The sequence below is a fragment of the Pongo pygmaeus genome, chromosome 18 (genome assembly GCF_028885625.2).
Source record: "Pongo pygmaeus isolate AG05252 chromosome 18, NHGRI_mPonPyg2-v2.0_pri, whole genome shotgun sequence".
Taxonomy (NCBI): Eukaryota; Metazoa; Chordata; class Mammalia; order Primates; family Hominidae; genus Pongo; species Pongo pygmaeus.
The window spans coordinates 11,556,652-11,583,797 of record NC_072391.2 but is presented as its reverse complement, the minus strand read 5'-3'; the positions used below and the strand labels follow the sequence as shown (position 1 = coordinate 11,583,797).

General features: G+C 41.8%; 1 protein-coding gene across 3 annotated transcripts in view; it reads left to right on the top strand.

The window, feature by feature from the left end:
• Positions 1 to 27,146, top strand: part of GRIN2A (glutamate ionotropic receptor NMDA type subunit 2A) — a 429,030-nt gene that overhangs the window by 347,521 nt on the left and 54,363 nt on the right. For all 3 annotated transcript variants that reach the window (XM_054452862.2, XM_054452861.2, XM_054452863.2), the window contains 3 exons: positions 5 to 130; positions 4,559 to 4,788; positions 11,729 to 11,889. In XM_054452862.2, coding sequence (XP_054308837.1) covers positions 5 to 130; positions 4,559 to 4,788; positions 11,729 to 11,889 — 517 coding nt within the window. The remainder of the gene's footprint in view (positions 1 to 4; positions 131 to 4,558; positions 4,789 to 11,728; positions 11,890 to 27,146) is intronic.

Below are 27,146 nucleotides of genomic sequence, written 5' to 3'. Positions count from 1 at the left end.
GCAGAACCATTCAGCGCCTCTGTCTGGGTGATGATGTTTGTGATGCTGCTCATTGTTTCTGCCATAGCTGTTTTTGTCTTTGAATACTTCAGCCCTGTTGGATACAATAGAAACTTAGCCAAAGGGAAAGGTAAGGATACCTTCATGAGTGTGATTCAATGTTGTTGCAATTTCATTTACCTTTAATGAAAATTTCGGTTTTAGAATACATTACTCTAGACCAGGCATGGTGGCTCACGCCTGTAATCCCAGCACTTTGGGAGACCGAGGTGGGTGGATCACGAGGTCAGGAGTTCAGAACCAGCCTGACCAATATGGTGAAACCCATCTCTACTAAAAATACAAAAATTAGCTGGGCATGGTGGCACATACCTGTAATACCAGCTACTCGGGAGGCTGAGGCAGGAGAATCGCTTAAAACCAGGAGGGAGAGGTTGCAGTGAGTCGAGATTGTGCCACTGTACTCCAGCCTGAGGGACAGAGCGAGACTCCATCACACACACATAAAGAATACATTATACTATGTCGGTATACCATTGTATGAATGGTGTTGGGTCACTGATATTGTAATACCAGAAAAGTATGGTTTATGTACTTCAACTGATGGATAAAACAAAATGAAATATTTTAATCTTGTCATAACCTGAAGTCAATAGTTGTTAGGTGAAAACCACTGATGTTCAATTTGTTGGGAAAGCAGATTTGAAGGAGCTTTTCTGACAATTAATTTTAAAAATGCATGTCAAAAGAAATGCTAAAATTGTCATGGGTTTCAACTTTAGTCTATGCAAAGAAAATGACTTTATAAAATCTAGTTTAAGAACATTCCTCAAACTACTGAATCAATTTACATTAGTTTGACAATAAATATAACTATGAAGCGATATCTTTCCCCATAGGGTTATATTTTCCTCTTGGTGATATCAGGAGGAAATCAAGTGTGCTAAAATATAATGCATTGATCTTAGTGCATTGTAGTTGATAAAGGGACAATCAGTAGATAGGAAATAAAATTGGGAGGCATTCGTTGGCTATAACTCATTAAAAGGATCCCACTCTAGCCAGGGTTTATGTCATACACGTTATGCCATCTTGAGTGGGCTTTCCTCAGTGGGCACTACCTTCTAAATGGGTGTTATCAGAAAAGTGTCAGGACCAAATCTCTTTCCCAAAAAATGACTTGATATGGTAGAGGATGGAACTTGAAGTCTCATATCCCCCAAAAAGCAGAGCACTTTAATGTGATTGATACATATTCTTTTCCTTGGATGTTTTAATATTGGAAATACTCAACAGGTCATGGGAATCTATTAGGAACCTAGTTTTATTGAAATCTTTCAACTTCTTCCTCACCATTGAAGAGTGGTGATTACCACATAAACCATCTTCAATCAACCAAATACTAAACAATGCCATAAATAATGATGTTGTGTTTAATGGGAGATTGCAAGCCTTCATTTAAAGGGTAGTTTAACCACTAAGAAGATTTCCAACAAGGTGGAATCTGAGACAGTTTCTGTGAGTGACCATACTGTGATACAGTAGTTCCTTACATTTGCATAATCAGGGCTTGTGCTGTTGTGAATTTACGCATTTATCCGATGAATATTTATCAAATGGGTACTATGTGCCAGGAGGCACTAAACTGCTGCCAGAGATAATGTGGTAAATCAAATAGAGATTTTCTATCAGGCAGTTTAGAATTTAGTTGTGAAAATAACATGTAGACACACGAACTAATAATCACAGATTATAATAAATATCAAGAAGAAGAAGAAAAAAACATAGTGACATGACAGTGATGGGGTGCAGACACTACATTAGATAAGATGGTCTAATGGGAAAGGACGTTCATTGAGCTAGGACCTAAAGGGTGACATACAATTGTATTTGTGAAAAACAGTTACAGTCATTTCATGTAAAAGGAACAGCAAACAGAAAGGCTGAAATTAATCTTGAGATGCTTAAGAAACAGAAAAAGGCTGAGGGGGTGCAGTGGCTCGTACTTGTGATCTCAAGGCTTCTTGAGGCCAAGGCAGGAGAATTGCCTGAGGTCAGGAGTTTGAGACCAGCCTGGGTAACATAACAAGACCTCATCTCTACAGTAAATAAATAAATTAATTAATTAAATAAATAAATAAATAAATAAATAAAATAAGCCAGGTGTGATGATGTGTGCCTGTAGTCCCGGCTACTCAGAAGGCTGAGGTAGGAGAATTACTTGAGCCCAGGAGGTTTAGGTTGCAGTGAGCTATGATCACACCACTGCACTGCCTAGTCAAGAGAGCAAGACCCTGTCTCTATTAAAAAATAAAATAAAAAGACGTGAGTGAATGAGGTAGACAATAGAATAAGATGAAATCAGAGAGATAGGCAATTGACCATGGTAAGCATGTCAGACTTTCTTCAAAATACAATGGAGGGAGGCCAGGCACAGTGGCTCATGCCTGTAATCCCAGCACTTTGGGAGGCTGAGGTGGGCAGATCACTTGAGGTCAGGAGTTTGAGACCAGCCTGGCCAATATGGCAAAACCGCATCTCTACTAAAAATACAAAAATTAGCTGGGCGTGGTGGTATGTTCCTGTAGTCCCAGCAGCTCGGGAGGCTGACACAGGAGAATCCCTTGAACCCGGGAAGTGGAGGCTGCAGTGAGCCGAGATTGTGCCACTGCACTGCAGCCTGAGTGACAGAGCAAGACTCCATCTCAAAAAAAAAGAAGAAGAAGAAGAAAAAAAAACAATGGCAGGGAGAGAGGTGACATACATGTACAGAGCAAAAAGGTCACTGGGGCTACTCTATCCAGATAGTGTGTGTGGACAACAGTTGGAAGCGGGGACGAGGAGGGCAGTTAAGAAGGTGTCACTTTTCCAAGAGAAAGGATTGCAGTGACTTGGAACTGGTCAATAACAATGAAAATACAGATAATCAGGTAAATCTGAGTTACATTTTGGAAGGTAAAAATGACCCACAGCGCATCCTTGCAATACGTTCTCCTTTGACTGAAGCATGCTGGAAAGACTATTGTAAAGGATGGCATCAGTTGTGCAAACTCCTCAGCCCTTCCATTCTCTCCAGGCTCTCTGTTTCCAGCTCGTCTGCTGTGGCAACTCTTGGGAAATTACAGCTACTTGTTTGTTTGTACAAAATGGTTTTCTGTTACATTTCGCTGCACTGTATGGGAAAAGTTATATGGCCCAGTCATAGTATTCATGAATCAGGAATTCCTAGAAGTCTTGGACCATGAACTGCCTACGTCTGATTCCCAAATAGCTGTCATTTCTGATCAATGTGCATCCCTAAAAAAATTAAGTTCATAAAGTTGACTGATCAAGTTTTCCCCAACAATTTCCTGCCTCTTGAGAATAGCCCAGAAGATCATAAAACTAGCCAAATAGAAACAGGAGAGATTGAGAATAAGAGAATTAACTGCCTTCTCTTTAATGGGTTGTGTCATGGATATTATAAGTACTGCTGTAGCCTGGGTTTGGCCTCCAATGTGCAGAGAGCTTGCTTTTCCTAGGCTTCCCGCCCAGCACTTCATAACTTCCATTAATGTGAATTTGCTTCTGCCACTTTATTTATTGCCCACTCTGCTTGTATTGCCAGCTTACATCTGAGTAGATCATTTTTTCATATCTTCATTTACTTAAATGACATAAAAATTAACCTCCTGTTAAAGGAAAACCTTCCCTATGAAATTAGGGCATCAATTGATTTTTTTTTTTTTTTGCCCGTGCAAAACAAAGACTTGAAAACCCTAATATGTGTGTTTTACAGCCTGCATATGCCCCATCTCCATAAATTTTGGCATATCGTTCTGTCTCTTTAGTTAAGTCTGTTGCAAGGAACATTTAAGAATCTTAAAAGGGCTACATAGCTATTGCGAGGACATACTGGAAAAAGTGCTGTGATATGACATCAGTGTTCATTTTCCATGACCCTGCAATGAAATGTCTTCCATGTGTGAAGTGTTGGAAGAATTAAGATCTATTGTTCCATTCCTTAATGTCTCCATTTGGAGAGGGTTTTAGTTTGGTTTAATTCTTATGTTGTACACACTTTACATCTGAGTTTGAACAGGAGCAATTGCTAGGGACAATCGGATTAGAATACCAAACATCAGTCCCGCTGAATTGCGTGGTTCTTATACGATAGCACATCCGATGAATTTGGAAGCAGTCCCCATGCACACATTTTTGTCAGGCTCTCTTTATGTTCATTAAGAAGGTTGGTTTCCTCAAATGGGAATCAAATCCAAATTTACAACAGGTCATAACACTACTTATTCAAACCCCCATTTTGCATAACCATTTTCGTTTCCTTTCTTTTTTTAAAGAAATGTGGCAAAAATCCAGTTACATAGAAATGTGAGAAGAATGCTAATTTTTAAAGAAAAAAATAAGTTATTGTGGTTCTAGGGCAATCACAGGACACAACTATGATATAATTCCATCTTCTGGCAACCTTCAGTGTTGCTGGTGGCTGCTACATGGTTGTCATACACAAATAGGCATTTTTTTCAGAAAATGCTGAGAATGTCCTTTTCATCTTCTGCAGCACCCCATGGGCCTTCTTTTACAATTGGAAAAGCTATATGGCTTCTTTGGGGCCTGGTGTTCAATAACTCCGTGCCTGTCCAGAATCCTAAAGGGACCACCAGCAAGATCATGGTATCCGTATGGGCCTTCTTCGCTGTCATATTCCTGGCTAGCTACACAGCCAATCTGGCTGCCTTCATGATCCAAGAGGAATTTGTGGACCAAGTGACTGGCCTCAGTGACAAAAAGGTAAGGTCACCTTGCTTTCATCTCTATCTGAGGGTTGGTCTTAACTGCTCTCCTTTCAGGAGGAAGTGATTCAGGTGCCTCTCATTGAGATCCATCAACTCTAATGCACAAAAGCCAGAAGGTTTTTTTCTCCTTAACTCAAATTGTCATCTTTCTCAAAGTTTTTGAAACAGAACATTAAGCTTAGCTCTCCTAGATCTAAAAGATTCCACATCTAATTTGGAAGCGTGGCTTCCCCGAGTGGTCGTGTTTCCTATTTATATATGATCTTTCTGATGATGCTTGTGAATGGCCTATGACTCAAGTGCTTAGGTTGAAATTCATCCTTTCGAAAGTGTGATGTTAAGGAAGGCCCATTTGCCTGGATGAGAAGAAACTGGGGTGAAGGAGCACTGTAGGCTGTGGGTACCTCATCTATGACATGAAAAAAAGTCATCTCTAAGCCCTACCCAGAGACAAAATTATCTGACAGCTCCTCTTTTCCATACAGCCAAATCAGTCTCAGCATCAGTGCTTCTGACTCACCTGAAATGTCTTCAAGGCACACAAAAGGAGCAGAGAGGTTTTTTTTCTTTCTTTTTTTTTTTTTTTTTTTTTTTATTTCCCACTGGTTCCTTGTACTCAGATATATCACTAATCTTCCCTCATGGGGCTGTACTTCCCACATCAGTAAGACAGGAGTAAAAACACCTGCTCTCTCATTCGCCACTGAAATGAAATGTAACAAGGGTTGCGGGGTGTGAGTAGCTATTCAGAAACGCACATTGAGGAAAAAAAGAGGTAAACTGGGTGCATCCTCCTATTGAGACTTTAGTTCAGGAAACATCCTGACTTGCTAAGCTCAGCAAGTGTTGAGATTGCAGCACCGCAAAGATTTTCTGTTCCGCGTGTGGGGGGATAATTTGTCTCTCGTTATAAAACCTTGCTAACATATCTTGTTGACATAAGTCTACATGTATCCTTTTGCCATTCATCAACAAACTGCTGAATAGAAAATCAATCCATGGAAAGCTTTTACAGCTTATCCATGGTACACACTGTGATTGAAAGAATCTTGTCAAGAGAGCTGATGAGGGGTTGGGGTTAAAGATGGAGTCATTTCCACAAAGGCATGAGAGTGGCTTTCCTCTCTCTGATGGCTTCTGATTGAGGCTTGAGTAAGGGTCACTTTACTTACCATGGCACACAAAGCCCTGTGTTATCTCACCTGCTCCCACGTTTCCTTCCTCTTGCTCCATCCCTGTCACTAAGTTTATTTCAGCTCAGTGTCCTTGTGCCTCTTATGCCCTCTGCCTAGAATGTTCTTCCCCATTCTTCTCATGGTTGGCTCCTCCTGGAATTTCTGGCCTTAGGGAAGACATTACCTCCTCAGGGAAGTCTTTCCTGGCTACTGTAATAAACTTGGCAGAATGGGCTCAGGCTCCCAAGAAACTTAAATTCTAGTAGGAAAAAAATAAACAATACACAAGTAAACATCAAGGAAGAAACAAATTTGGAAATTTGGGGCAGGAATAAGTATTATAAAGAAGATAAAGCTGATGAGACTAAAATTGTCTGGGGGAAGAGAACCTCAGGGATGTAGTTTTCATAGAGTTATTTCGCACTTAGGAGGTGCTCAGGACATTCTTGCTGGGTGAATGAATACATGCATAGTATACTGGACACTGTGCATACCCCACCTGGATCTCCTGGGATCCCTTTTGCAAACCTGTGTGCCCAGCCATACCTTTCTATGCTTTGCTGACAAAGCCTCACTTCAGGGATCCTCAGCAGATTTTTGCCTTTGGGCACTGGAATGGTAAATGCCTGGCAATTTAAGTTCCCTCAATCTTTGTGGTCACCTGTAACCAAAGACTAATCAGTGTGAGAATACAAAGGCCAAGCTGCTCCCTTGCTTCGAAGTAGGAAAAACTTTAAGGTATGAATCACTCTCTGGAGCTCCCTGCAGGACAGGACTGAGATGGAGACTTGGCCTTAAATCAGACCCTTGATTTCTCCCCCTTCTCCAATCTTTCCTAACTTTGTCCTGCTCCCCTGCTGACTTCTCCTGGAACCCTTCACTAGTAAATCATGCTCACCCCCAAATCCTTCACTTGGGGTCAGCTACTGTAAGATCCCCGCCTAAAACGGGTGGTATGTCAGAGGCAGTAGATAACACACTGAGTTTAGAGTCAGAAAATTTGCGTATCCTCTCTGCCACTCACCAGCTGTATAATGTTTTTAAAGCCATGTCGCCTCACGGTGCCTGCTTTGTCTGCTCTCTAAATTTGGGAGTCACAATTGCAGTGAGGATGAAAGAAAGCCACATATGTAAATGTGCCTTGTAGCATATGAATCCCTCTGCAGACATGAAGTGCTATTATGCAACTCTGTCACATTATGGGATCAAAAGTGCAATTCCTAGAAGTGATTGGAGGTATGGTGGAAGCAGCAGGAAGCAATGCCCTGGAAGAGAGGATTTTTCAAGAAAGTGGTTGGCAGCATATTTTGCTTTTTGTTGCTATGTTCAAAGGCAAGGGCGGAGGGAAATCCTTACTACATAGTTTTGGGTCTAAATAACATGACCACTTGTGGGAAAACTAATTAAAACCACTAATAATTTGACTGACCTTCACTGACTTGGAAACACCCAGTAACAGATACCATATCCTCAAGAGACACAGCTCAGTCTCCATGCTCAAAACGTTAGAGGCAAGCTGATAGCTCTTTTAATTAAATGTTTGATACAATGAGATAAACAGCAAAATTCATGAGTAAATAATCTATATGCTCCCAGAAGATTAATAGAAGATACACCAAGAAAGTCTGCAAAAAAAAATCTATACTGAATCAATTTATTGTACACTGTGGTTGGTTTTGCTTTTGTTTCTTTGTTTATCATGTATACCTGTGTAACAACTCAGGTTTACAATGCTTTTAAGCCATTAGTGCTTGCTGTGAAATAATCATATTGGAGCCCATGGTGTGCTCAGATGAGCTGGGACTTAAATTATAAATAGGTGAATTCATGGGTAAGATGCTTCCCTAGGAATTATTAAGAGAAAATTGCAATGTTGATAGGGATGGTTTCGAAAATGTTAGGAATCACTCTGATAGAGGAAATCCATCTCTGGGAGGCAGATTTATGTTGTGGGAAGAGCGATATCATGTTTGGGGTCAAATGGACCTGGGTTCCAATCCTGGCCTTGCCATATGATTGGCCTTCTGTATGTCAGTATCCCCCTAGGCTTAATTTCCTATAAAAGAGAAGACATTATCTCCTTTCTGGCAAGGTTGATAGGAGGATTAGAAATAATCCTCACACCATGCCTGGCACACAGTAGATGATCCTGTAATGTGTTATTTCCTTCTTCTACCCTCCTCCTTTCCACTCCCCCCTCTCATTCCTCCCCCTCTCCTTCTCTTTGTCTCCCTTCTCCTCCTACTCCTTCCATCATCTTCATCATCGCTTGACTCAAACCATGCTTGGCTTCTGGGGCCTGAAATGTTATTGCACTGAATTGGTCTTTTGTGACAACCAATGGAGGGAATTGAGGCAACTGCTCTCAGTGGATGAGCCCAGGAATGTGTTCTCAAGGAGCCGTGCTGTCTCTGGGCACTGTGCTGCTGCTGCTGAGTGGTCCCAGTCCAGGCAGCCAGGCCTCCTCCCAGCTGATCCTCTCTCTGCCCAAGGACACACCTGCTTGCTGCTCACATCAAGAAGCACGTGGGACTTCACCAACAGAAGACTGTACTAGAAATAGGGGCTCCAGTTGCCAGATGTCCCTTATTTACAGGCACAGAAGACAGATAGATATTTTTAATAAATGTGTAGTTTTTGGTTCATAAAAAAAAATATCTTGGTTAATTGCTGCATTTTTCTGGAAACTTTATCTCCAAGTGTTGCATCTCTACCTCCTCCATCATCAAATACTTGCCATGTTTTAGTCACTTGGATGACCTTCAGACATGCTTCCATATTGGATGGAAAAAAAATTAGAAAATAATCCTCTGTTCTCCAAACTGTAAGGAGACTGGCTGCTTTGGCTGAAATGATGTGAGTAACACCAGGTGATCTATCCCAAGCATTAGAGGATGCCAGGTGTTCTTTCAAACACTTTAAGATTGGTTGCAAAAGCAATCTCCAATTTATAGATAGAGAAATTCAGGCTCAGGAGCTTAACTGGTTGCTCCAAATGGCGCAGTTTCTAAGCAGCAGATGAGAACCTGAACTTGTCTCCTCTAAGTCCAAAGCCAGGTGAAACCAGTTAACCTACACAGCAAGGGAACCCTGCAGAGAAGCCAGGGGAGTTCCTCTGACTCCAGATATTGTGATTACATTGTTCTGTGGTCTTGCTGACAATGGAGACCTGTGTCCTACCCCTTCCTTTGCTAAAGCCCGTATTGGTTTCTTTCTGCTTGCACTTGGAACTTTCTGGGTGAAAGTCTTGCTAGGAATCATTCTCGTAGAAAGCATGGAGTGTGTCCTGGATGTAGACCCTGAGATGAGCCATCCTTGCCCCCTCACTGTTTTTCACGCTGTAGGTCATGACTCTTTAGTGAGCCATGAAATTAATCTAAGGATTGCAGACATTTTTTTTAAAAAAAGAACATAATGGATAACCTCAGAGTACATCACAGATAGAAAGAATGAGTGCTGTGAAATTTCATGCATGTGCATGGAGTGGTGATGGGAAATGTATTGTGAGTCATGCTTTAAAAAGTTTGACAGTCTTCAGTCTAGTGGAAAAGGTTCCTGGAGCTTGGTGTCAGGCTGAATTTTGTGTGGGTGATGGTACTATTCAGGCCAGAGAAGCGCGGAAACCATCACAGATACTCAGTCTGTGCGCAACCCAGACGCAGGGAAGAAAGTGAATTTTTAAAGACCTATGAAGCTCCTCTGCAACAGATGGGGAGTGAAGTGGAAGGCATTTAGTCAAATAGGCCATCTCTGGATATCTCTGGAGATTGGGAATGGCTGCTACAAGGAGATTTATGAACAGCACTATTACCTCTCTCCTCCCGCGCAGGCGGCTGCCATGAGGATGAGCCTGGGCTTGGCCTTTTGAGCTTTTGGTGATGAGTTAAGGCACTGCTTGGTGGAGTGACTGCAAAAAGCATTTTGCTGTTCACGTACACACACATGCACACGTGGATGCACATACTCCCAGGGCAAGGCACACCCTGGCAGGAGGATCTCATTTGGACAATGGATGGCCACTTCTCCCAAATCCAGTTATGACTGGGTATTAGGCAACAGCATGCCTAATTTAGGGAAAATGATTTTCAACTGGAAATTTTAATTAACAGTGAAATGAAGTGTGAGTCTGGAAAAAAGAATAATGTTTCTAGCTGGTCTGACTCTTGGGTAAATTTGGACACTTACCCTGGCGGTTCTTGGTTCTGTGGAAGACACACTGGTCTGGAAGTTGCAGAGACTGCTGCATTGTGGTCCTGGTTCTGACACTGATTTTCTGGGTGCTCTTCCCCTCTTGGGGTCTTTAAAACTTCATGTCTAGATGAGGAGAGAGTCACTAGCAATGGTCTCTGAGGAATGATAGAGTTAAGACCTCAGCCTGTGGTCAGATGCATCCAGGTTTGAATTCTGGGCCACTGCTTGGTAGTTGCATAATCTTAAATAGATCACACAACCTCTCTGAGCCTCAGTTTTCTTATCTGCAAGAAGGAGCCTCTAAGATTAACTACCTGGCATGGGTTTGTAAGGATTAAATGACCTGATGTTTGTAAAGTTCTTGGCATAGTGCTGGACCCGACTAGGTTCCCAAAAAATGTTAGTCATTGTTGCTATTACTTTCTAGTTCCAGAATTCAATATTTCATAGAAAAATGAGGTTCAGGTTCCTTTTTCACTCATAATGATAATAACAGAAGGTAATCATAGCTTTATTTTTGAATGCTTTCTCTGGTCCAGGCACTATTCCAGTTACTTGACAAATGTATGTTGAGACCTTCATGGTGGCCCCCCACTCTACAGATGGAAAATAAATGGAAGCAGCATGAAATGAATGTGTTATCTAGGGTTCTATAGCTTGTATGTGATAGAACCCAATCTTCCAACCAGCCAGTTCGAGCTCCCGCTTGTAACCACAGCCCGGCACCATCTCTAGTGTTTAGCTGTATTTCTGGAACTCAGATCCAGTTCTCTTGACTTCGACTCTCATTGAGTCACCTGAAACATCGAAGCTGTGGACAGACAGAATCATCCAGTCCATCAGGGAAGACTGGTGATGCATGGACTACAGGCCTTTATGGGGGGCTTGAATGCTGAGTGCTGGGTATCCCTGATAGCTAAAGATCAACAGGGACTCTGGCTCAACAAGTATTCATGGAGCCTGCCATACACTGGCAATTATGCCTGGGGAATGTTAGGCACTAGATAAATAGTGCCTGCAGGAGTGAATGCATGACTGAGTGAGTGGAAAATGAATGAGTGGTAATATATAGTTGTTTTCTGGGTGAGGTGAAGGTAATTATAAATGGAGTTTAGAGAAGGGAGTGATTGGTGGAGATCACAGAAAATTTCATCATAAAGTGGATAAATGGACTGGACTAAGGTAGTACATTAAGTTCAGCTCATTCAGCATTTCTAAGTACTGACTGTGTGCCTAACACTGTGCTAGTCTCCATAATGGCATTGAAAAGTTCAACTCAACAAATACCTATGGAGCACCCAGCCGGGCCCTGTGCTAGGATCTGAGCAATAGTACAGAAGAAAACAGATGCCGTGTCCACCCTCCTGGAGCTCACAGACTGGCTGAAGATGTGACTAAGTAGAAAGAAAGACCAAAAAGCAACATTTTATTGTCATCCTGCCCTAATACATGCATTTACCTCCTAACACCAGACAAAATGATCACTAATTTATTATTTGTTCTCTCCTCCCCCTCCTCCCTTCTCTTTCTTTTCCTACTCTCTCTCTTCCTTTCTTGTTCTCTCTCCAGTTTCAGAGACCTCATGACTATTCCCCACCTTTTCGATTTGGGACAGTGCCTAATGGAAGCACAGAGAGAAACATTCGGAATAACTATCCCTACATGCATCAGTACATGACCAAATTTAATCAGAAGGGAGTAGAGGACGCCTTGGTCAGCCTGAAAACAGGGTAAGGATGGCAGTTTCCTTTTCACCACAGGTCTGCGGGCAATAAACCTTACAGAAATTGACTCTCAGCATGCCTCAGTTCCTATCTGCTCCCATTGTTTTATTTCTGGAGAGTGACTGTGGTCCAGATGGGCCCCAGTTGAGGGCTGTTTTTGTTAATCTAATGAGCATCCCAGGTTTCCTTCTGAGTTGGGTGAAGAAAAAGCAAATCCAGGATACTTTGAAATGCGCAGAAACAGAGGGGTTTCTTAAACTGATAAAGAAGTTTGTCCAACTCCATAGGATATTTTAACAAATAGAAAGATCCAAGAAGGCCGAGAGTTTAAAGTAGTGAAAACAAAGATTTTTATCAGATTTTAGGTAGGAGGTTTTCTGAGTGTGGGGAGGAGCAGCTTGCTAGTAGGAGCTTTATGAAAAAACTAATTGTATAATATTGATGAAAGAGAAAGCAAAGATGGGAGAAAAGCAATGAGAACTCAAATCATTCAAGTTACAGCTAGCATTCCTCTCTGTCTGTTGGCATTGTGGAGTGTAACACAGACTCCATAGCTGAAGCTGTAAAGAAAAGACAGCACAAGGGTTAGGAGTTTAGACTTTGGAGAGAGAGTTTCTCATACCTCATAGCCTCATACCTGACATGGGAATAATAATAGGACCTAAGAGAGAAAATTTGATGGAAAGCCTTTTGGATGGGAAATAGACAGTACCTAAATGTGAGTGTTGTTATTTATTGTAAAGGTTAAATTCTATTCCATGGACTCTTCTGAAAAGTCCATTGTTCTGTGGTCTTGCTGACAATGGAGACCTCTGTCCTGCCCCTTCCTTTGCCAAAGCCCATATTGGTTTCTTTCTGCTTGCACTTGGAACTCTCTGGGAGAAAGTCTTGCTAGGAATCATTCTCGTAGGAAGCGCGGAGTGTGTCCTGGATGTAGACCCAGGAATGCAAGAAATCCATTTTAGAAAGGATTAAATCCAATAAAAATGATTTTATTTTAAATGATGGAGTTGTTTAATGAGGGGATTTTGATTATCCAGAAAATTAGCTCATATGGGGCATTTCAGTTGTCACAGATTCCTGCATGGAAATATGACTGCAGGTGCATTCTCCTTGCGGCTTAATAAATAACCTCCTTTTCGGCTGTTCTGCAAGCCCATTGTGAAGGCCTTGCTGCTGGCTTTGTGTCTGGTAGGGGGAGACAGAGGCCCCTCTAAAGCATCAAAGCCCGGATTTCTGCATAGAAATCCCGGTAGTTTTGGCTGTGAGCATTCTGTCCTTTCAGTCTGTGCCTTTGGAATGTCTTTGGCATCTCAGCAGGGGCTGGGAGAGCATTTATTCAGAAGTTAAGTCTATGATTTCTGAAAAACTCATTCCCACAGTGCTCATTCTGGCTTGGAATGATTTCTTTAAACTTTTGAAGTATAACAAAAATGCAGAAAATTCACAAATATTAAATATGCTGCTTTATGGCTTTGTACAAACTGATCATCCAGGTCATCACTCCCTGGAACCCCACCCTACACCCTCTCCCAGTCAATATCTTCCACCCGCCACCTGCACTTCTAAAGCCATAGATTCTTGATGCCTGCTATTTAAACACAGAAATAAAGCTACACTCTTTTCTATTTTGTCGTCTTTGGCTCAACATTGTGTTTGCAAGATTGTTGCATGTAATTTCAGTGCTTTCATTCTCATTGTTGGAATACACCACACATGGATGTCTCTCTCCTAATCTTGATGGACATTTGGGTAATGTCCTATTTTGGGGCTATTATGAATAATGCTTCTTTTGTTAATGAGTGAGCGCATTTCTCTTGGTATACACCGAAGACTGCAACTGCTGAGCCATAGAATATTTGTCTTCCACTTTCACAGATACCAGAAAAAACCAACTGTTGATGACTTTACAGTTTAGCCATGGGTTTGGGATTTTTGTTTGTTTGTTTCCATTGTGGTCTTTTAATCAACATATACTGTTGTTTTGGACAGACCATGAGCACAAATGCAGATGACAATGGTTGGAGACAGTGGTTGATGCCTAGCTGGCTTTCCCTCCCTCCATTTATTAACCAGAGCACAAAATAGGTTGTTTTCTTTCTTTTTCAATCTTTTTTTAAATATAATAGCAAAAAGAAGAGAAATGGAAACCATTCGTGGCCATAAATTGTACAAATTGTTTTCTGGAAGCCATATAATAATTATAACATCCATCTTAGAAAACTTGGGCAGATGGCAGATTCATTCTATACTCAATCTCCTATGTGGGGGTTGCTTTGCATTGTTACTTTAAACTCAGAAACTAGAGCTGAAGGAGTATAAGTGTTTTTTTTTTTTTTTTTGAGGCGGAGTTTCGCTCTTGTTGCTCATGCTGGAGTGCAAAGGTGCAGTCTCTCCCCGCTGCAACCTCTGCCTCCTAGGTTCAAACGATTCTCAACACACCCAGCTAATTTTTGTGTTTTTGCAGAGACAGGGTTTCACCATGTTGACCAGGCATATCTTGAACTTCTGAGCTCAGGTGATCCTCCTGCCTCGGCCTTCCAAAGTGCTGGGATTACAGGCATGAGCCACTGCACCCAGCCACAAGTCATTTTTAAAGAATTAATTCAATATACTCTTAGGGATGAAAGCACAGCAGTTATCATTCCTGGAGATTTAATTTCATTGAAGTTAATATTTGGGGAAACCACATACATGTTTAACAGGCTCCTTGATTAATTATTTAAATAATTTTTTTTTTTCAGATAGGGTCTCACTCTGTCACCCAGGTTGGAGTACAGTAGTGTAATCATAGCTTATTGCAGCCTGGACTTCCCTAGGCTCAGGTAATCATCCCACTGCAGCCTCCTGAGTAGCTGGGACTACAGGCGTGCACCACCACACCTGGCTAATTTTTGTGTTTCATGTGGAGATGAGGTTTTGCAGTGTTACCCAGGCTGATTTCAAATTCAGAAGGCTCAAGCCATTCTCCTGCCTCAGCCTCTCAAAGTGCTGGGATTACAGGAGTAAGTCACTACACCCGGCCTAAATTAAATTTTGAATAGATAAGATATTTATATACTTCAAAAATAAAAAAGTACATAAAAAGAAAAACAGTGAAAAGTTTTCCCTCCACACTATTCCTCATCTAGTACCCCTCCATGGTAACCACATTTACTCTGTGTATCCTTCCAATATGTTCTTCTGAATCTTTCTATATTAATGCATAAAGAGCTATAAAGTTATTTTTTATAGAGTCATAATCTTTCATTATGCAAATATACCATATTTTATTTGGTCAGGCCTCTATTGTTGGACATTTAGGTTGTTTCCAGTCTTTTGCCATTGCAAACAAAGCTGCAGTGAATATCTTTGGATTGCGTCCACATTCAATGTAGAATAAATTTCTTGAAAGAAGAGTGGGTCATAGTTGCAATTTTAACAGATATTGCCAAATCTCCCTCCAAAGGAAATTCATACTTACTCCATCAGCGCATGAGAGAGCTTATTTCTCCAAAGTTTTGCCAATACAATGTGTAATTAATCTTTCAAAATTTTGCTAATAGGTAAAAAGTATGCTGAGATATAAATTTGCAGTTATTTTCAGTAAATTTTGGCCATATTTATATACTTAAGAGCCATCGGCAATTCCTTTTTTACTTTTATTAATATTTCTATTGGTTTGTTGGTCTTTTTCTTATTAATTTATATATTGGACAGATGAGCCTTTTGTGATGTGATTACAAATATTTTCCCTATTTCTTTTTTTGTTTTTTGAGCTTGCTGCTTTTTTTTTTCCATGCAGATTTTATCTTTTTTGTAGTGAAATATATCAACCATTTGCTTATGGCTTTTGAATTTTGAGACATAATTCAAAAGTCTTTCATCATTCTGTTATTACAAGAAAATTACCTCGTGTTTTCTTCTTTTTTGGTTGCATTTTTTAATATTTGGAATTTTTCTTGGTGGATGGTATGAGACATGACTTCAACTCCTCAGATAATTATGAAAACCAAAATAGGAGAATTACCACCACAGAGCTACACCAAGATCTGATCAACTTTGTGTTGGTTGTGTCTTCTCAACATCCCACCACGAGACTGCGGTCTTTCAGGTGTCCACATCAGCACACTCACAGGCCTTTTCCTTCCTTTTCACATCTCCTGTTTCCTTTTTAACATTTTCATTATGAAATATATTGCTGTTTAAGGAATAATAATAATACAATGAAATCTTCGTATACCTACCACCGAGCCTTAAAAAAAAAAGTCATTCTTGTCCTTCACCACGACCAGCATCTGTAGAAGGTTCCATCCCTCTGGAAGGTTGAAGAAGGTAACCTCATCTGCTCCCGAATTGCTCAGCTTTCGAACATTCCCCCAACACCCTAGAATCCAGCAAGCCTTGACTTAGAACATCCAGAGCATGTGGCTCAGCTGCTGGGTCTCACTGCTCCACCCACACGTTTCAGTAACATCTGCTGCCTAGCAAAGCCACGTGCATGCACACCAGGGTCAGTGAAATTGTGGGTTGTAATTTTCTGGGAGAGTCTTGAACACCAGATGGGCTTTGGATTACTGTCAAGTGACAGTCCCAGCTGGGTTTGAGTCTGGGCTCGAGCATTAGCTAGCTGTGTCCTGGGACGAGTCATGTCACCTCTCCAAGTCACTTTCTAGTTTCCCCATCTAAGAAGTGAAATGGTTGAATTCTTTGATCTCTGAACTAGTTCATGAGATTATTTTATTTGTGTCAAACACTTATGAAGACTCAGACAAACCACATATACAAACAACTGTCAGTTTTGCAGAAAGGATTTAGAATCATGCCCCAAAATTGGGTGCCTCCAAGCCTGGTCAGTGGACCAACTGTACCTGAATCACATGATTACCTGTCAAAATGCAGATTCCTAGGCCCAGCACACAGCTTTCTGTCTAGCTATGGAGCCTGTGAATCTTTATTATAATAAGCATCATTCCCCCCAGCACGCCACACCACGTGATTTTGAGACACATGAATATTTGAGAACTACTGTTTTAGAAGTCCAACGCACTATTCATTGTGCAACAGAGCTGAGAAGTACTATTTTAAAGGAGTTTGAGAAACACATTTTATTGAGATAGGCATATACAGAGTAGACAAACCAAATACTTGTCTTTGGAATCCATAATTTTTTGAAGAAAGGCATAGGCAGAGAAAAACTTGAAAGCTAAGTTTTACTGTTTATTGAAATTCATAATAAATGGAGATAAAGAAATTATCAGACAAATCAGTGAGAAAAGAGGGTTTGATGTGTAAACATCAACAGAGACGGGATTTTTCAGGCACAGATCTGTTGTGCCTTGTGGGACTCCTGTGAACCAAAGGTGGATGAGCGTCAGTGACCCCAGGTTTCTAGGCTAATGCTTCTCAAGCATAGCCTGAGTCTGAATCAGAATAGGTGCTAATAAAAATGTAGATTGCTGAGCCCCACTGAGCCAGTTGAATCAGAATCTCTGTAAGGAGGGGTCTGAAGATCTGCATGGTTTAACAAGCTCTTCAGGTGACTCCGATATGCCCTAATCAAATTTTAAGAACATCCTCTCTAGAAGAGGGAGCTGAAGCTGAAATGAGTGGAGACAGATTTAGATTTACGAATGCTCAGTCATCAGAAGCTGATGTCCTCCAAGCCGTTTTGGCATGGGGGCAAAACTGCAAGCGTCGCACTTATGCCAGATTTAAATTAAACAACGTCCCTAGAACTCCGAAGAGCCTAATATTTCAAGACACAGTGGGATAGTTTGTGTTTTTCTTTTAATTGATTTTCGTGTACAAGTCTGGGTGTATACATTTATGGAAAAGTCCCAATTTCCTTAGAAGCCTCAGTTTTCAGCTCTCAGGATCCCCAGTCCCCTGTGCGATTTCATTCTCAGCACAATGTTGAAAAACAGGTCTCTGTTGGTTTCCTTTACATGCAGTAGTTAGAAGAACTGGAAGAGAGGATTGTCTTTTTTCCCAGTATTTTTTATTGTGATAAAATATACATAGCGTAAAATTTGCCATCTTCACATTTTTAAGTGTATAGTTCAGTGGTATTAAATGCGTTCATCATGTGGTACAACCATTACCACCATCTGTCTCCAAAGCTCTTTATCTTGTAAAACTGCAACTCTGTATCCACTAAACAAAAACTCCTCATCCCCCTTTTCCCCAGCCCCTGGCAACCACCATTCTACATTTTGTCTTTATGATTTTGACTACTCTAAGTACCTCATCTAAGTGGAATCATACGGTATTTGTCTTTTTGTGACTAGCTTATTTCACTTAGCATAATGTTCATCCATGTTTTGGCATGTGTCAAAATTTTATTCCTTTTTAAGGCTAAACAGTATTCCATTGTATTCAGGTACCACATTTTGCTCATCCATTCATCTTTAAATGGACACTTGAGTTATCTCAGCATTTTAACTATTTTGACTCATGCTTCTGTGAACGTAGATGTGTGAATATATTTTTGAGACTTTGGTTTTTTTTGTTGGTATATATGCAGAAGTGAAATAATTGGATCATATGTCAATTCTATTTTTAATTATTGAGAAACAACCATACTGTTTTCCACAGTCCCATTTGCATTCCCACCAACAGTGCACAAGGGTTCCAATTTCTCCACATCCTCGCCAATACTTGTTGTTTTCTGTTTTTCTAATAGTAGCCATCCCACTGGGTATGAGGTGGTATCTCATTGCAGTTTTGATTTGCATTTCCCTAATGACTAGTGGTACTGAGTGCTTTTTACCTACTTATTGGCCAATTGTATTTATTCTTTTGAGAGGTGGATATGCAAGTCTTTTGGACATTTTACATTTGGTTGTTGTTTGGGCTTTCTTTTTTTTTTGGTTGTTGTTGTTAGGTTTTAAGAGTTCTCTATATATTCTGGATATCAATCCCTTATCAGATACACAATTTGCAAATATTTTTTCCTATTCCATGGGTTACCTTTTTATATTCTAGCTTTTACATTGATAGTGTCTTTTGATGCACATTTAAAAAAAATTAGGGAGTATTGTCTTTTTACCAATAAATATTTTTCTAAAAGGCTTGAGTTGTCCTCAGTGACATGTCTGTGAAAACAAAAGAACAGTATAGTCCCATCTCCCTGTATGTGTTTGAAATGTCTTCATAGAAAGTTTTGCATTGAAAAACAAATGAGCACTGAATTCCTATCCTAGAGCATAGGTTTGCAAAGCCTGTGGGATTTAGGAATGTACCTTTTTTTTTTTTTTGAAACGGAGTTTCGCTCTTGTTGCCCGGGCTGGAGTGCAATGGCACAATCTCAGCTAACCACAACCTCTGCCTTCTGGGTTCAAGCGATTCTCCTGCCTCAGCCTTCCCGAGTAGCTGGGATTACAGGTATGCGCCACCATGCCCTGTCAATTTTGTATTTTTTAGTAGAGATGGGGTTTCTCCATGTTGGTCAGGCTGGACTCAATGCCCGACATCAGGTGATCCACCTGCCTTGGCCTCCCAAATTGCTGGGACTACAGGCCTGAGCCACCGCACCCGGCCAAGAATGTACATTTTTATTAGTGCTTCTAGTGACTCAGATGTAGGTAGTCCATGTCTTTGAGAGGTTAGTTAGTTGACTATTGAGAGATGGAGTTCTGTAGTGACTAAACAGGACAAGGAAGACGGAGGATATTTCAGAAGGAGGGTGCAGGATGGGTGGAGATGTGGCAAAATGTGAGTTTAGGTTTAGGCATATTAAGTTGGAAGTGCCTTTGGAACACCATCATCATATGTCCAGGCATCTTTGCACTTAATGTGACCTGACAATTAGTGAGCTACAGCCCTGAGTACTTCATATGCCTAATCTCAATTAATCCTCACAACACCCCTACGATCTGGGTACCATTAATATCCCCTTTAAGAGATGAAGAATCTGAAGCTCCACAATGTTAACCTAATTACCCAATAGGCTATTCAGCTAAGTAACTACATTGCAGAATTAGTTAGTATAGAAGTTAGGCTTACTTCCCCACTTGGAAATGCCACCTAGGCAGTTGGAAATATGGGGTTATGGTTCAGGAGAGAATTGAAAACTAAAGTTAGATATTACATATGTGCATATATGATAGAGTACATATCATATTAATTGATGATCTGAGAACTGATAAAATCACAGCATTATCATTTCTATCCTCAAAAGAAACTGGTTCAGGGATATTGGCATTCCCAAGGCAAAGGTAAACCAGGAGAGTATAAGGATCGTCACTGAGGTTCAGTTGCTCTGCAGAGCAAATTTTTTCAAAGATGCCATTTGAGCGGGTTTTATTTGCTGTATTTTATCGGTCAAACAGAATCAAACACAAATGGTTCATTTTCAGCTGCTGAATTCGAAAGCGGGCATAGACATCAGGGTTCAGTGAGCTGTTCTAAATGGGGTAGCGTCATCTCCAGAGAAAATCAGATCGACAATGACCTGGTTTCTGAGATCCACCCCCACACTGCAAACAAAGCTCAAAAATAATTGCTTCCACATCCTAGAGTTAGGAAGTTTTTTCCTTAATAAAAACTCAAGTAAACACAGACATCTTTTTTTTGGGGGGGGGCGGTGGGGGGGTACTTGGAATTATTTCCTGGTAAGCTGTATTGAAACAACGTTAAAGGATTTTCAAGGCCACCTATAAAAACTTTTTTAAAGTAGAAAAAAATGTCTGTGGGGGGGAGGAGTTAAATAAAGTGAGATCATAATTCTTTAAACTCAGAGATAGAAAAAAAGGTAAAAAAAACAGACTAAAAAGAAATGTATCAAAATGTTATCAGAGATGCTGCTAGGTGATTGGGATGATCGACTTTACATCCTTTTACATTTAACAAATTTTCAGCAACACAGTATTACTTGCAATAGCTAGAAAAAAGTTTCTTCTGACTGTAATTCTCTATTTTTTCCTACATTTCATTCTTGTATTGTCAACACGTATATACAATTCATACAAGTTGAGTCGGTGCATATGCAAATTTGTTTTGCTTTTCTCAATTAAAGTGGACAGTTATGTTGTTTAGTTTCCACATTTAAGGACCAGGTGATAGTTTCATTGAGCTAGAGGAATATTAATTAATTTAGCTTTTACTGCTTTGTGTTTTCATCATGCCTTAACTAGCACTGAAGAGTACTACAAGAAATAGTTATTTCTGAAAAGCTTGCTGATACGGTTATTACAGGACAGCTTGTGGAGAACGTCGTCCTGTGGCATCCCTCACATTTCTGTACAATGAAGAGCATTGCTTTGTTCTGTTTGAGGCATGCTTTGATCTTGTTGACAACACAATTCTTATAACAACTTATGGTTTCCTTTTTGCTTGGACTACCGCACAATTCAGAGCTTAATGCATGATTCTTCTTTCATAATTGTGGAGCCTTTGGCCTGAATATCTGTTAACTGACTTTCCCTAAAACTGAGCTACTATTCCACTTCTGAATTCACTTAACTCCAATTGCTTTATCCGTATGTGTAAACCTTATTCTATTACAGTGAGTGTGAGCTACCTGAATTGCTTTGGACACAAAGCAATTCTTTGTTTTTTTAATTTTTTTTATTGATTGTTTTTATTTATTGTTTCTTTTTTCTTTCTTTCTTTTTTGTTTTTGTTTTGAGACAGAGTCTCGCTCTGTCGCCCAGACTGGAGTGCAGTGGTACTATCTCAGCTCAGTGCAACCTCCGTCTCTGAGGTTTAAGTGATTCTCATGCTGCAGCCTCCCAAGTAGGGGGATTACAGGGGTGCACCACCACACCCGGTTAATTTTTGTATTTTTAGGAGAGACGGGGTTTTGCCATGTTGTCCAGACCGGTCTTGAACTCCTGGCCTCAGGTGATCCTCCCACCTCGGCCTCCCAAAGTGCTGGGATTACAGGCATGAGTTACTGTGACTGGCCCAAGTGAGGTATTTCTAACTAACAGATACCATCTGTTGGGAGCTTACCTAAGTACCAGGTACTGTGTTAAATGCTTTGCCTCCATTATCTAATTTAAACATCATGACAACCCTATATGATGGTGACCATCAGGATTTTCATCCACCTTTGAGGAAACAGGCATTGAGAGATTAAGCAGCGTGTCTGGGATCAATCTTACCCCAGAGCCCATGCTTTGAGTCACAACATAAATAAAATTAAAAATGTGACTGTTCTCATAATATTCCACAATTAAGGCCGTTTGTAATTGCCCACCATTATGCAAAACCTAGTACCAATTTTGTTCATATTTTTACTTCAAAAGTTCTCTTTTTTTCTTTAAAATCTTTACTACTGTTTCAAAAGGGGTAATGTTTCTTCTTCCATTGAGATGAGGAAAATAAATGAATGCATGGAGCAAGAGGGTGGAGGAAATGAATTTCTTCTATTTGAGCCAAGCCACAGGAAGCACATGGTCAGAAAATTTCTCCTGGGGAAGAACTGTGAAGCAGCAGGAACTCCCTGGCAGGTTCTGTATCCTTAGGGATCACCTCTTGTTTGTTTTTGTTTGTTTGTTTTTTGAGACAGAGTCTCACTCTGTCACCAGGGCTGGAGTGCAATCACGAGATCTTGGCTAACTGCAACCTCTGTCTGCAGGGTTCAAGTGATTCTCGTGCCTCAGCATCCCGAGTACTGGGACCACAGATGTGCACCACCATGTCTGGCTAATTTTTGCACTTTTAGGAGAGACAGGGTTTTGTCACGTTATACCAGGCTGGTCTCAAACTCCTGATCTCAAGTGATCCGCCTGTCTCAGCCTCCTAAAGTGTTGGAATTACAGGCATGAGCCACCACACCTGGCCCACCTCTTGTTATTGCTTGCTGAACTCACATGGGAACTTCAAACATGTGATCTCATTTCCTCCTCCTGATTCAACTCTGCCAGATAGTCATTTTCTCCATTTTATAGAGGAGGACACTGAAGTTCAGGCAGAAGCCACAGCTCGTCTGAAGGTTAACATCTAGTGAGTAGCAGTGCCAGCATTCAATTGAAGACCCAACATCTTTTCTGACCCATGATGTTGTGCTAACCTTCTGCTTGTCCTGAGAAGGGAACAGCTCTGTCAAGGGTTGTACCTATCTGTTACAAGGTCGTGGGGTTAGGAGCTGGGAAGTTGCTCTCACCCATGAAGCATCACAGATTTGGAATAGCTCAGCTTCCTTTCTCCCCACTGTAAAATTATAAACACATCTCCACCGACCCAGGTGCTAAAAAGGTCATGGTGTTAATGTATCAGCCCTGCGTGTTTTCTTGCTGCAGGGAGAAGTGAATTTTCCTGGCACTGGGCTCACTCAGACCATGGAAAGCCTCTAGCATGGGTTAGGAGACACTGTTTACACCCCATGGAAAGTGCCCGGGACCAACCCCAGCCAGCTGCCTCTCCCAAAGCAAGCCCCGCCTCCTTCCTCCCATAGAGAAATGCAGGTGGAGGAGTGATAGGAACTCGGGTACTGCACCTTCAGGTGGCCCCAGTGAAGTAGTTTCCTAGAGTGGCCATAACAAATAACCACAGGCATGGTGGGTTGCAACAACAGAATTTTATTCTCTCAGTTCTGGGGGCCAGAGTCCAAAATCAAGGTGTTAGCAGGGCCTTGCTCCCTCTGAAGGCTCTAAGCGAGGGCCATTCTTTGCCTCCTCCAGTTTCTGGTGCCTCCAGGTATTTCTTGGCTTATGGCTGCATCACTCCAATCTGCCTCCATCTCCAGGTGACCTTCTTCCCTTGGTATGTCTCCTCTTCTTCTAAGGACTCCAGCCGTTGGAGTTAGGACCCACCCTAAATCCAGGATGACTTTATCTCAAGATCCTTAAATAATTATATCTGCAAAGACATGATTTTTCAAATAAGGGCATACTCTGATGTCCCAGATGGACATGAATTTGGAGGTATACTCACCTAGGCTGTAGTGTGGTTTTCCCAACATCACCTCCTGATAGGTATCCGACATCAGCGCTGCCAGTGGAGGCTGTCCTCAGGTGTCTTGGGGACCAGGGGAAGAGGCCATGCTGCCCAGTATTTTATCTGGGTGTGCTGTGGGGAGTGGTGGTGTATTCCATAGGGATGCACAGCCCACAGGTATGCAAAGTGGATTCTTGCATGTGAACCCCCACCATCAGGTGATAATTATGCTGGCCAATTTCCCATACCTTCCCTATCCCCTGCCTCCTGGTCTCAGTTGTTTAGGTAGCCCTCACTCCATGCCAGGAAGTTTTTTCTTTTTGAGACAGAGTGTGGCTTGTTCACCCAGGCTGGAGTGCAACGGTGCGATCTTGGCCCACTGCAACCTCCACCTCCCAGGATCAAGTGATTCTCCTGCCTCAGCCTCCAGAGTAGCTGGGGTTACAGGTGTGTGCCACCATGCCCAGCTAATTTTTGTAATTTTAGTAGAGATGGGGTTTCACCATCTTGGCCAGACTGGTCTTGAACTCCCGACCTCAGGGGATCCACCCTCCTCAGCCTCCCAAAGTGTTAGGATTACTGGCACGAGCCACCGCACCCGGCCCCAGCAGCTTTTATGAGTGCATTACCTATAACTCTTGGTTTAATCCTCACAGCTTCTCCGGGAGGTTGGCATGCCCAGCATCTCCACTATACAGACAGATTAAGTCATGACACAGGCACAGTGCTGGTAAGCTTCAGAGCTGGGATTTGAACTGGCTCTAGGAGCTATGCCCTTAACCATTATGCTATATTGCTTCTCATTAAAAAATGTATCCTCATTGTAAAAAAAAAAAAAAATGAAAATACAGCTAAGGAAGCATTTCTTTGGCTTGGCGTCTCAATGCCAAATTGTTGTCTGTTTGATGTACGTTCCATTTCTCCCAGACTTTTGTTATATGCGTTTGCATATGTTTTTGTTTTTCTGAGACAGAGTCTTGCTCTCTTGCCCAGGCTGGAGTGCAGTGGTACGATCTTGGCTTATTGCAATCTCTGCCTCCCAGGTTCAAGTGATTCTCCTGCCTCAGCCTCCTGAGTAGCTGGGACTACAGGGGTGCGCCATGATGCCCAGCTGATTTTTGTATTTTTAATAGAGATAGGGTTTCATCATTGTTGCCCAGGCTGATCTCAAACTCCTGACCTTCAGTAATCCACCCACTTTGGCCTCCCAAAGTGTTGGGATTACAGGAGTGAGCCACTGTGCCTGGTCTGCATTTGCATGTATTAATATGTCCACACAGAATAAAATTTTATTCTGTGGAATGCTATCAAACTCTATGCAGTATGTCACAGTTTGGTTTTCAGTCAACGATAAGTTTTGGAGAGCTTTCCATTTTTTGCCTTCATTCTCTTTGACTGCTGGAAAGAATTCTATGATATGCATGCATCAGAGTATTTTTAAGCATTTTCTTCTTACTAGATTTGGTTTTTGGGGGTGGGATTAGGGCTATCAGTCATATGGCTGTGTTAAGGATCACTGGGGAGTCCTCTGTGTACCTCTACAAGTGGTTTTCTAGGAATGAAACCAGGACATAGAATTTCTGGGCGTAAGTATTTATATTTTCTTGAAGCCTTCAAACTTAGGTAGTCAATTTATTTGATTTGCTTATTTTTATATTTTCTGAGTGGCCTCTTGGTGCAGAGAGTGGATTTTGGAGTAAGAAATGCCTACTTTAACATTCTACCTCTAATACCAGCTGTGTGACCTTTGGCAAATTAAATAACCTCTCTGAGCCTGTTTCCCACGTGTGTAAAATCCTATTTCCTGGAATTCCTCTGAGAAATAACTAAGTTGACTTATGGAAAGTACCCTGCACTCCATCTAACACATAATAGCATTTTCACAAATCTCGATGTTTTTCGGAATCTCTCTTTCACTCTCATGTTTTCTGGCCCCTGAGAGTCCCTGTCTTTCAGTCCTCCTGTGTGACAAGTTCCGCGATGTCGTCACTACTAACAGTATGATGGGGTGCTTAAAGGATAAGCATCCTGGATTCGAATTCCCACTCCAGTGACATCCAGTGTTGGGACCTTGGACAAGTTAATTAACATCTTAGACTCCAGTTTTCCACTTTTATAAAATTATACTATTGTGCTGCCTTCACTTAGAAGTACACTGTAAAGATTAAATGAGATATTCAGGCAAAGAGTGCAGTGTCCAGCACATAGTAAATGTTCAAGAAAAGTCTGAACAAAGAAAACCTTTTTGAGTCATCTTTCTAATATTATAAAAATGCTATGCTTCATGAAATCTGCAGCAGAATGGTTAGCTCTGACCTCAACCCTTGAAAAGTACAATCTAAGAAGCTCTATAAAGAGTAACATTCCAGAAAGAACCAATACTGTTCCTATGTCAGAGCATGAGTCGTGGTGAAGAAAATACAGTATTGCATAGTGCTTTGCAATTCACCAAGCAAATTTATGGCTGTGACTTCATTCAACCAGTGCATAAACATAGGAGACAGATTATGTTTTCCTTCCTGTCAGATGGGGAAATCAAGGCTTAGAGAAATATTTAGACTTTCCTAACTTTCCACAAAGTATGCAGAGCCAGTTCTGTGACCCTGCATCCCAGCTGAGGCCTTGCACTGGGGGAGCCCAGCAATGGTGTCCTGAAGGCACACTGCTTTGGTGAGTGACAGACCGGTCTGGAAACATTGGGCAGAGATCTCTGGGCCTCAGTGTCCTCATCTGAAAAATGAAGAGACTGGATTACATACTGTCTCAACTCCTTGGGCATAGTCAGTTTGGGTCCAACGTTACATTTAACAGAAACAAAGTACTTACAGCTAGATGGATTTGCACAATCATTTCAATCCTTCCCTATCTTTGAAATTAGCAGTCAATAGACAAAGGGGGTACATTCATCTCTTGGGTATTCTTTCTCTTTCTCTCTCTCTCTGTTTCTCTTCCCTCTCTCCCTCCCCCTCTCCCTCCCCCCTCCCTCCCTCTCTCCCTCCCCCCTCCCTCCCCCTCTCCCTCCCCCCTCCCTCCCCCTCTCCCCCCTCCCTCCCTCTCTCTCCCTCCCCCTCTCCCTCCCTCTCTCCCTCCCCCCTCCCTCCCTCTCTCTCCCTCCCTTCCCCTCTCCCTCCCTCTCTCTCCCTCCCTCCCTCTCTCCCTCCCTCCCTCTCTCCCTTCCTCTCTCCTTCCCCTCTCCCTCCCCTCTCCCTCCCTCTCTCCTTCCCCTCTCCTTCCCCCCTCCCTCCCTCTCTCCCTCCCCACCTCCTTCCCCTCTCCCTCCCTCTCTCCCTCCCTCTCTCCTTCCCCTCTCCCTCCCTCTCTCCCTCCCTTTCTCCCTCCCTCTCTCCCTCCCTCTCTCCTCCCCCTCTCCCTCCCTCTCTCCTCCCCCTCTCCCTCCC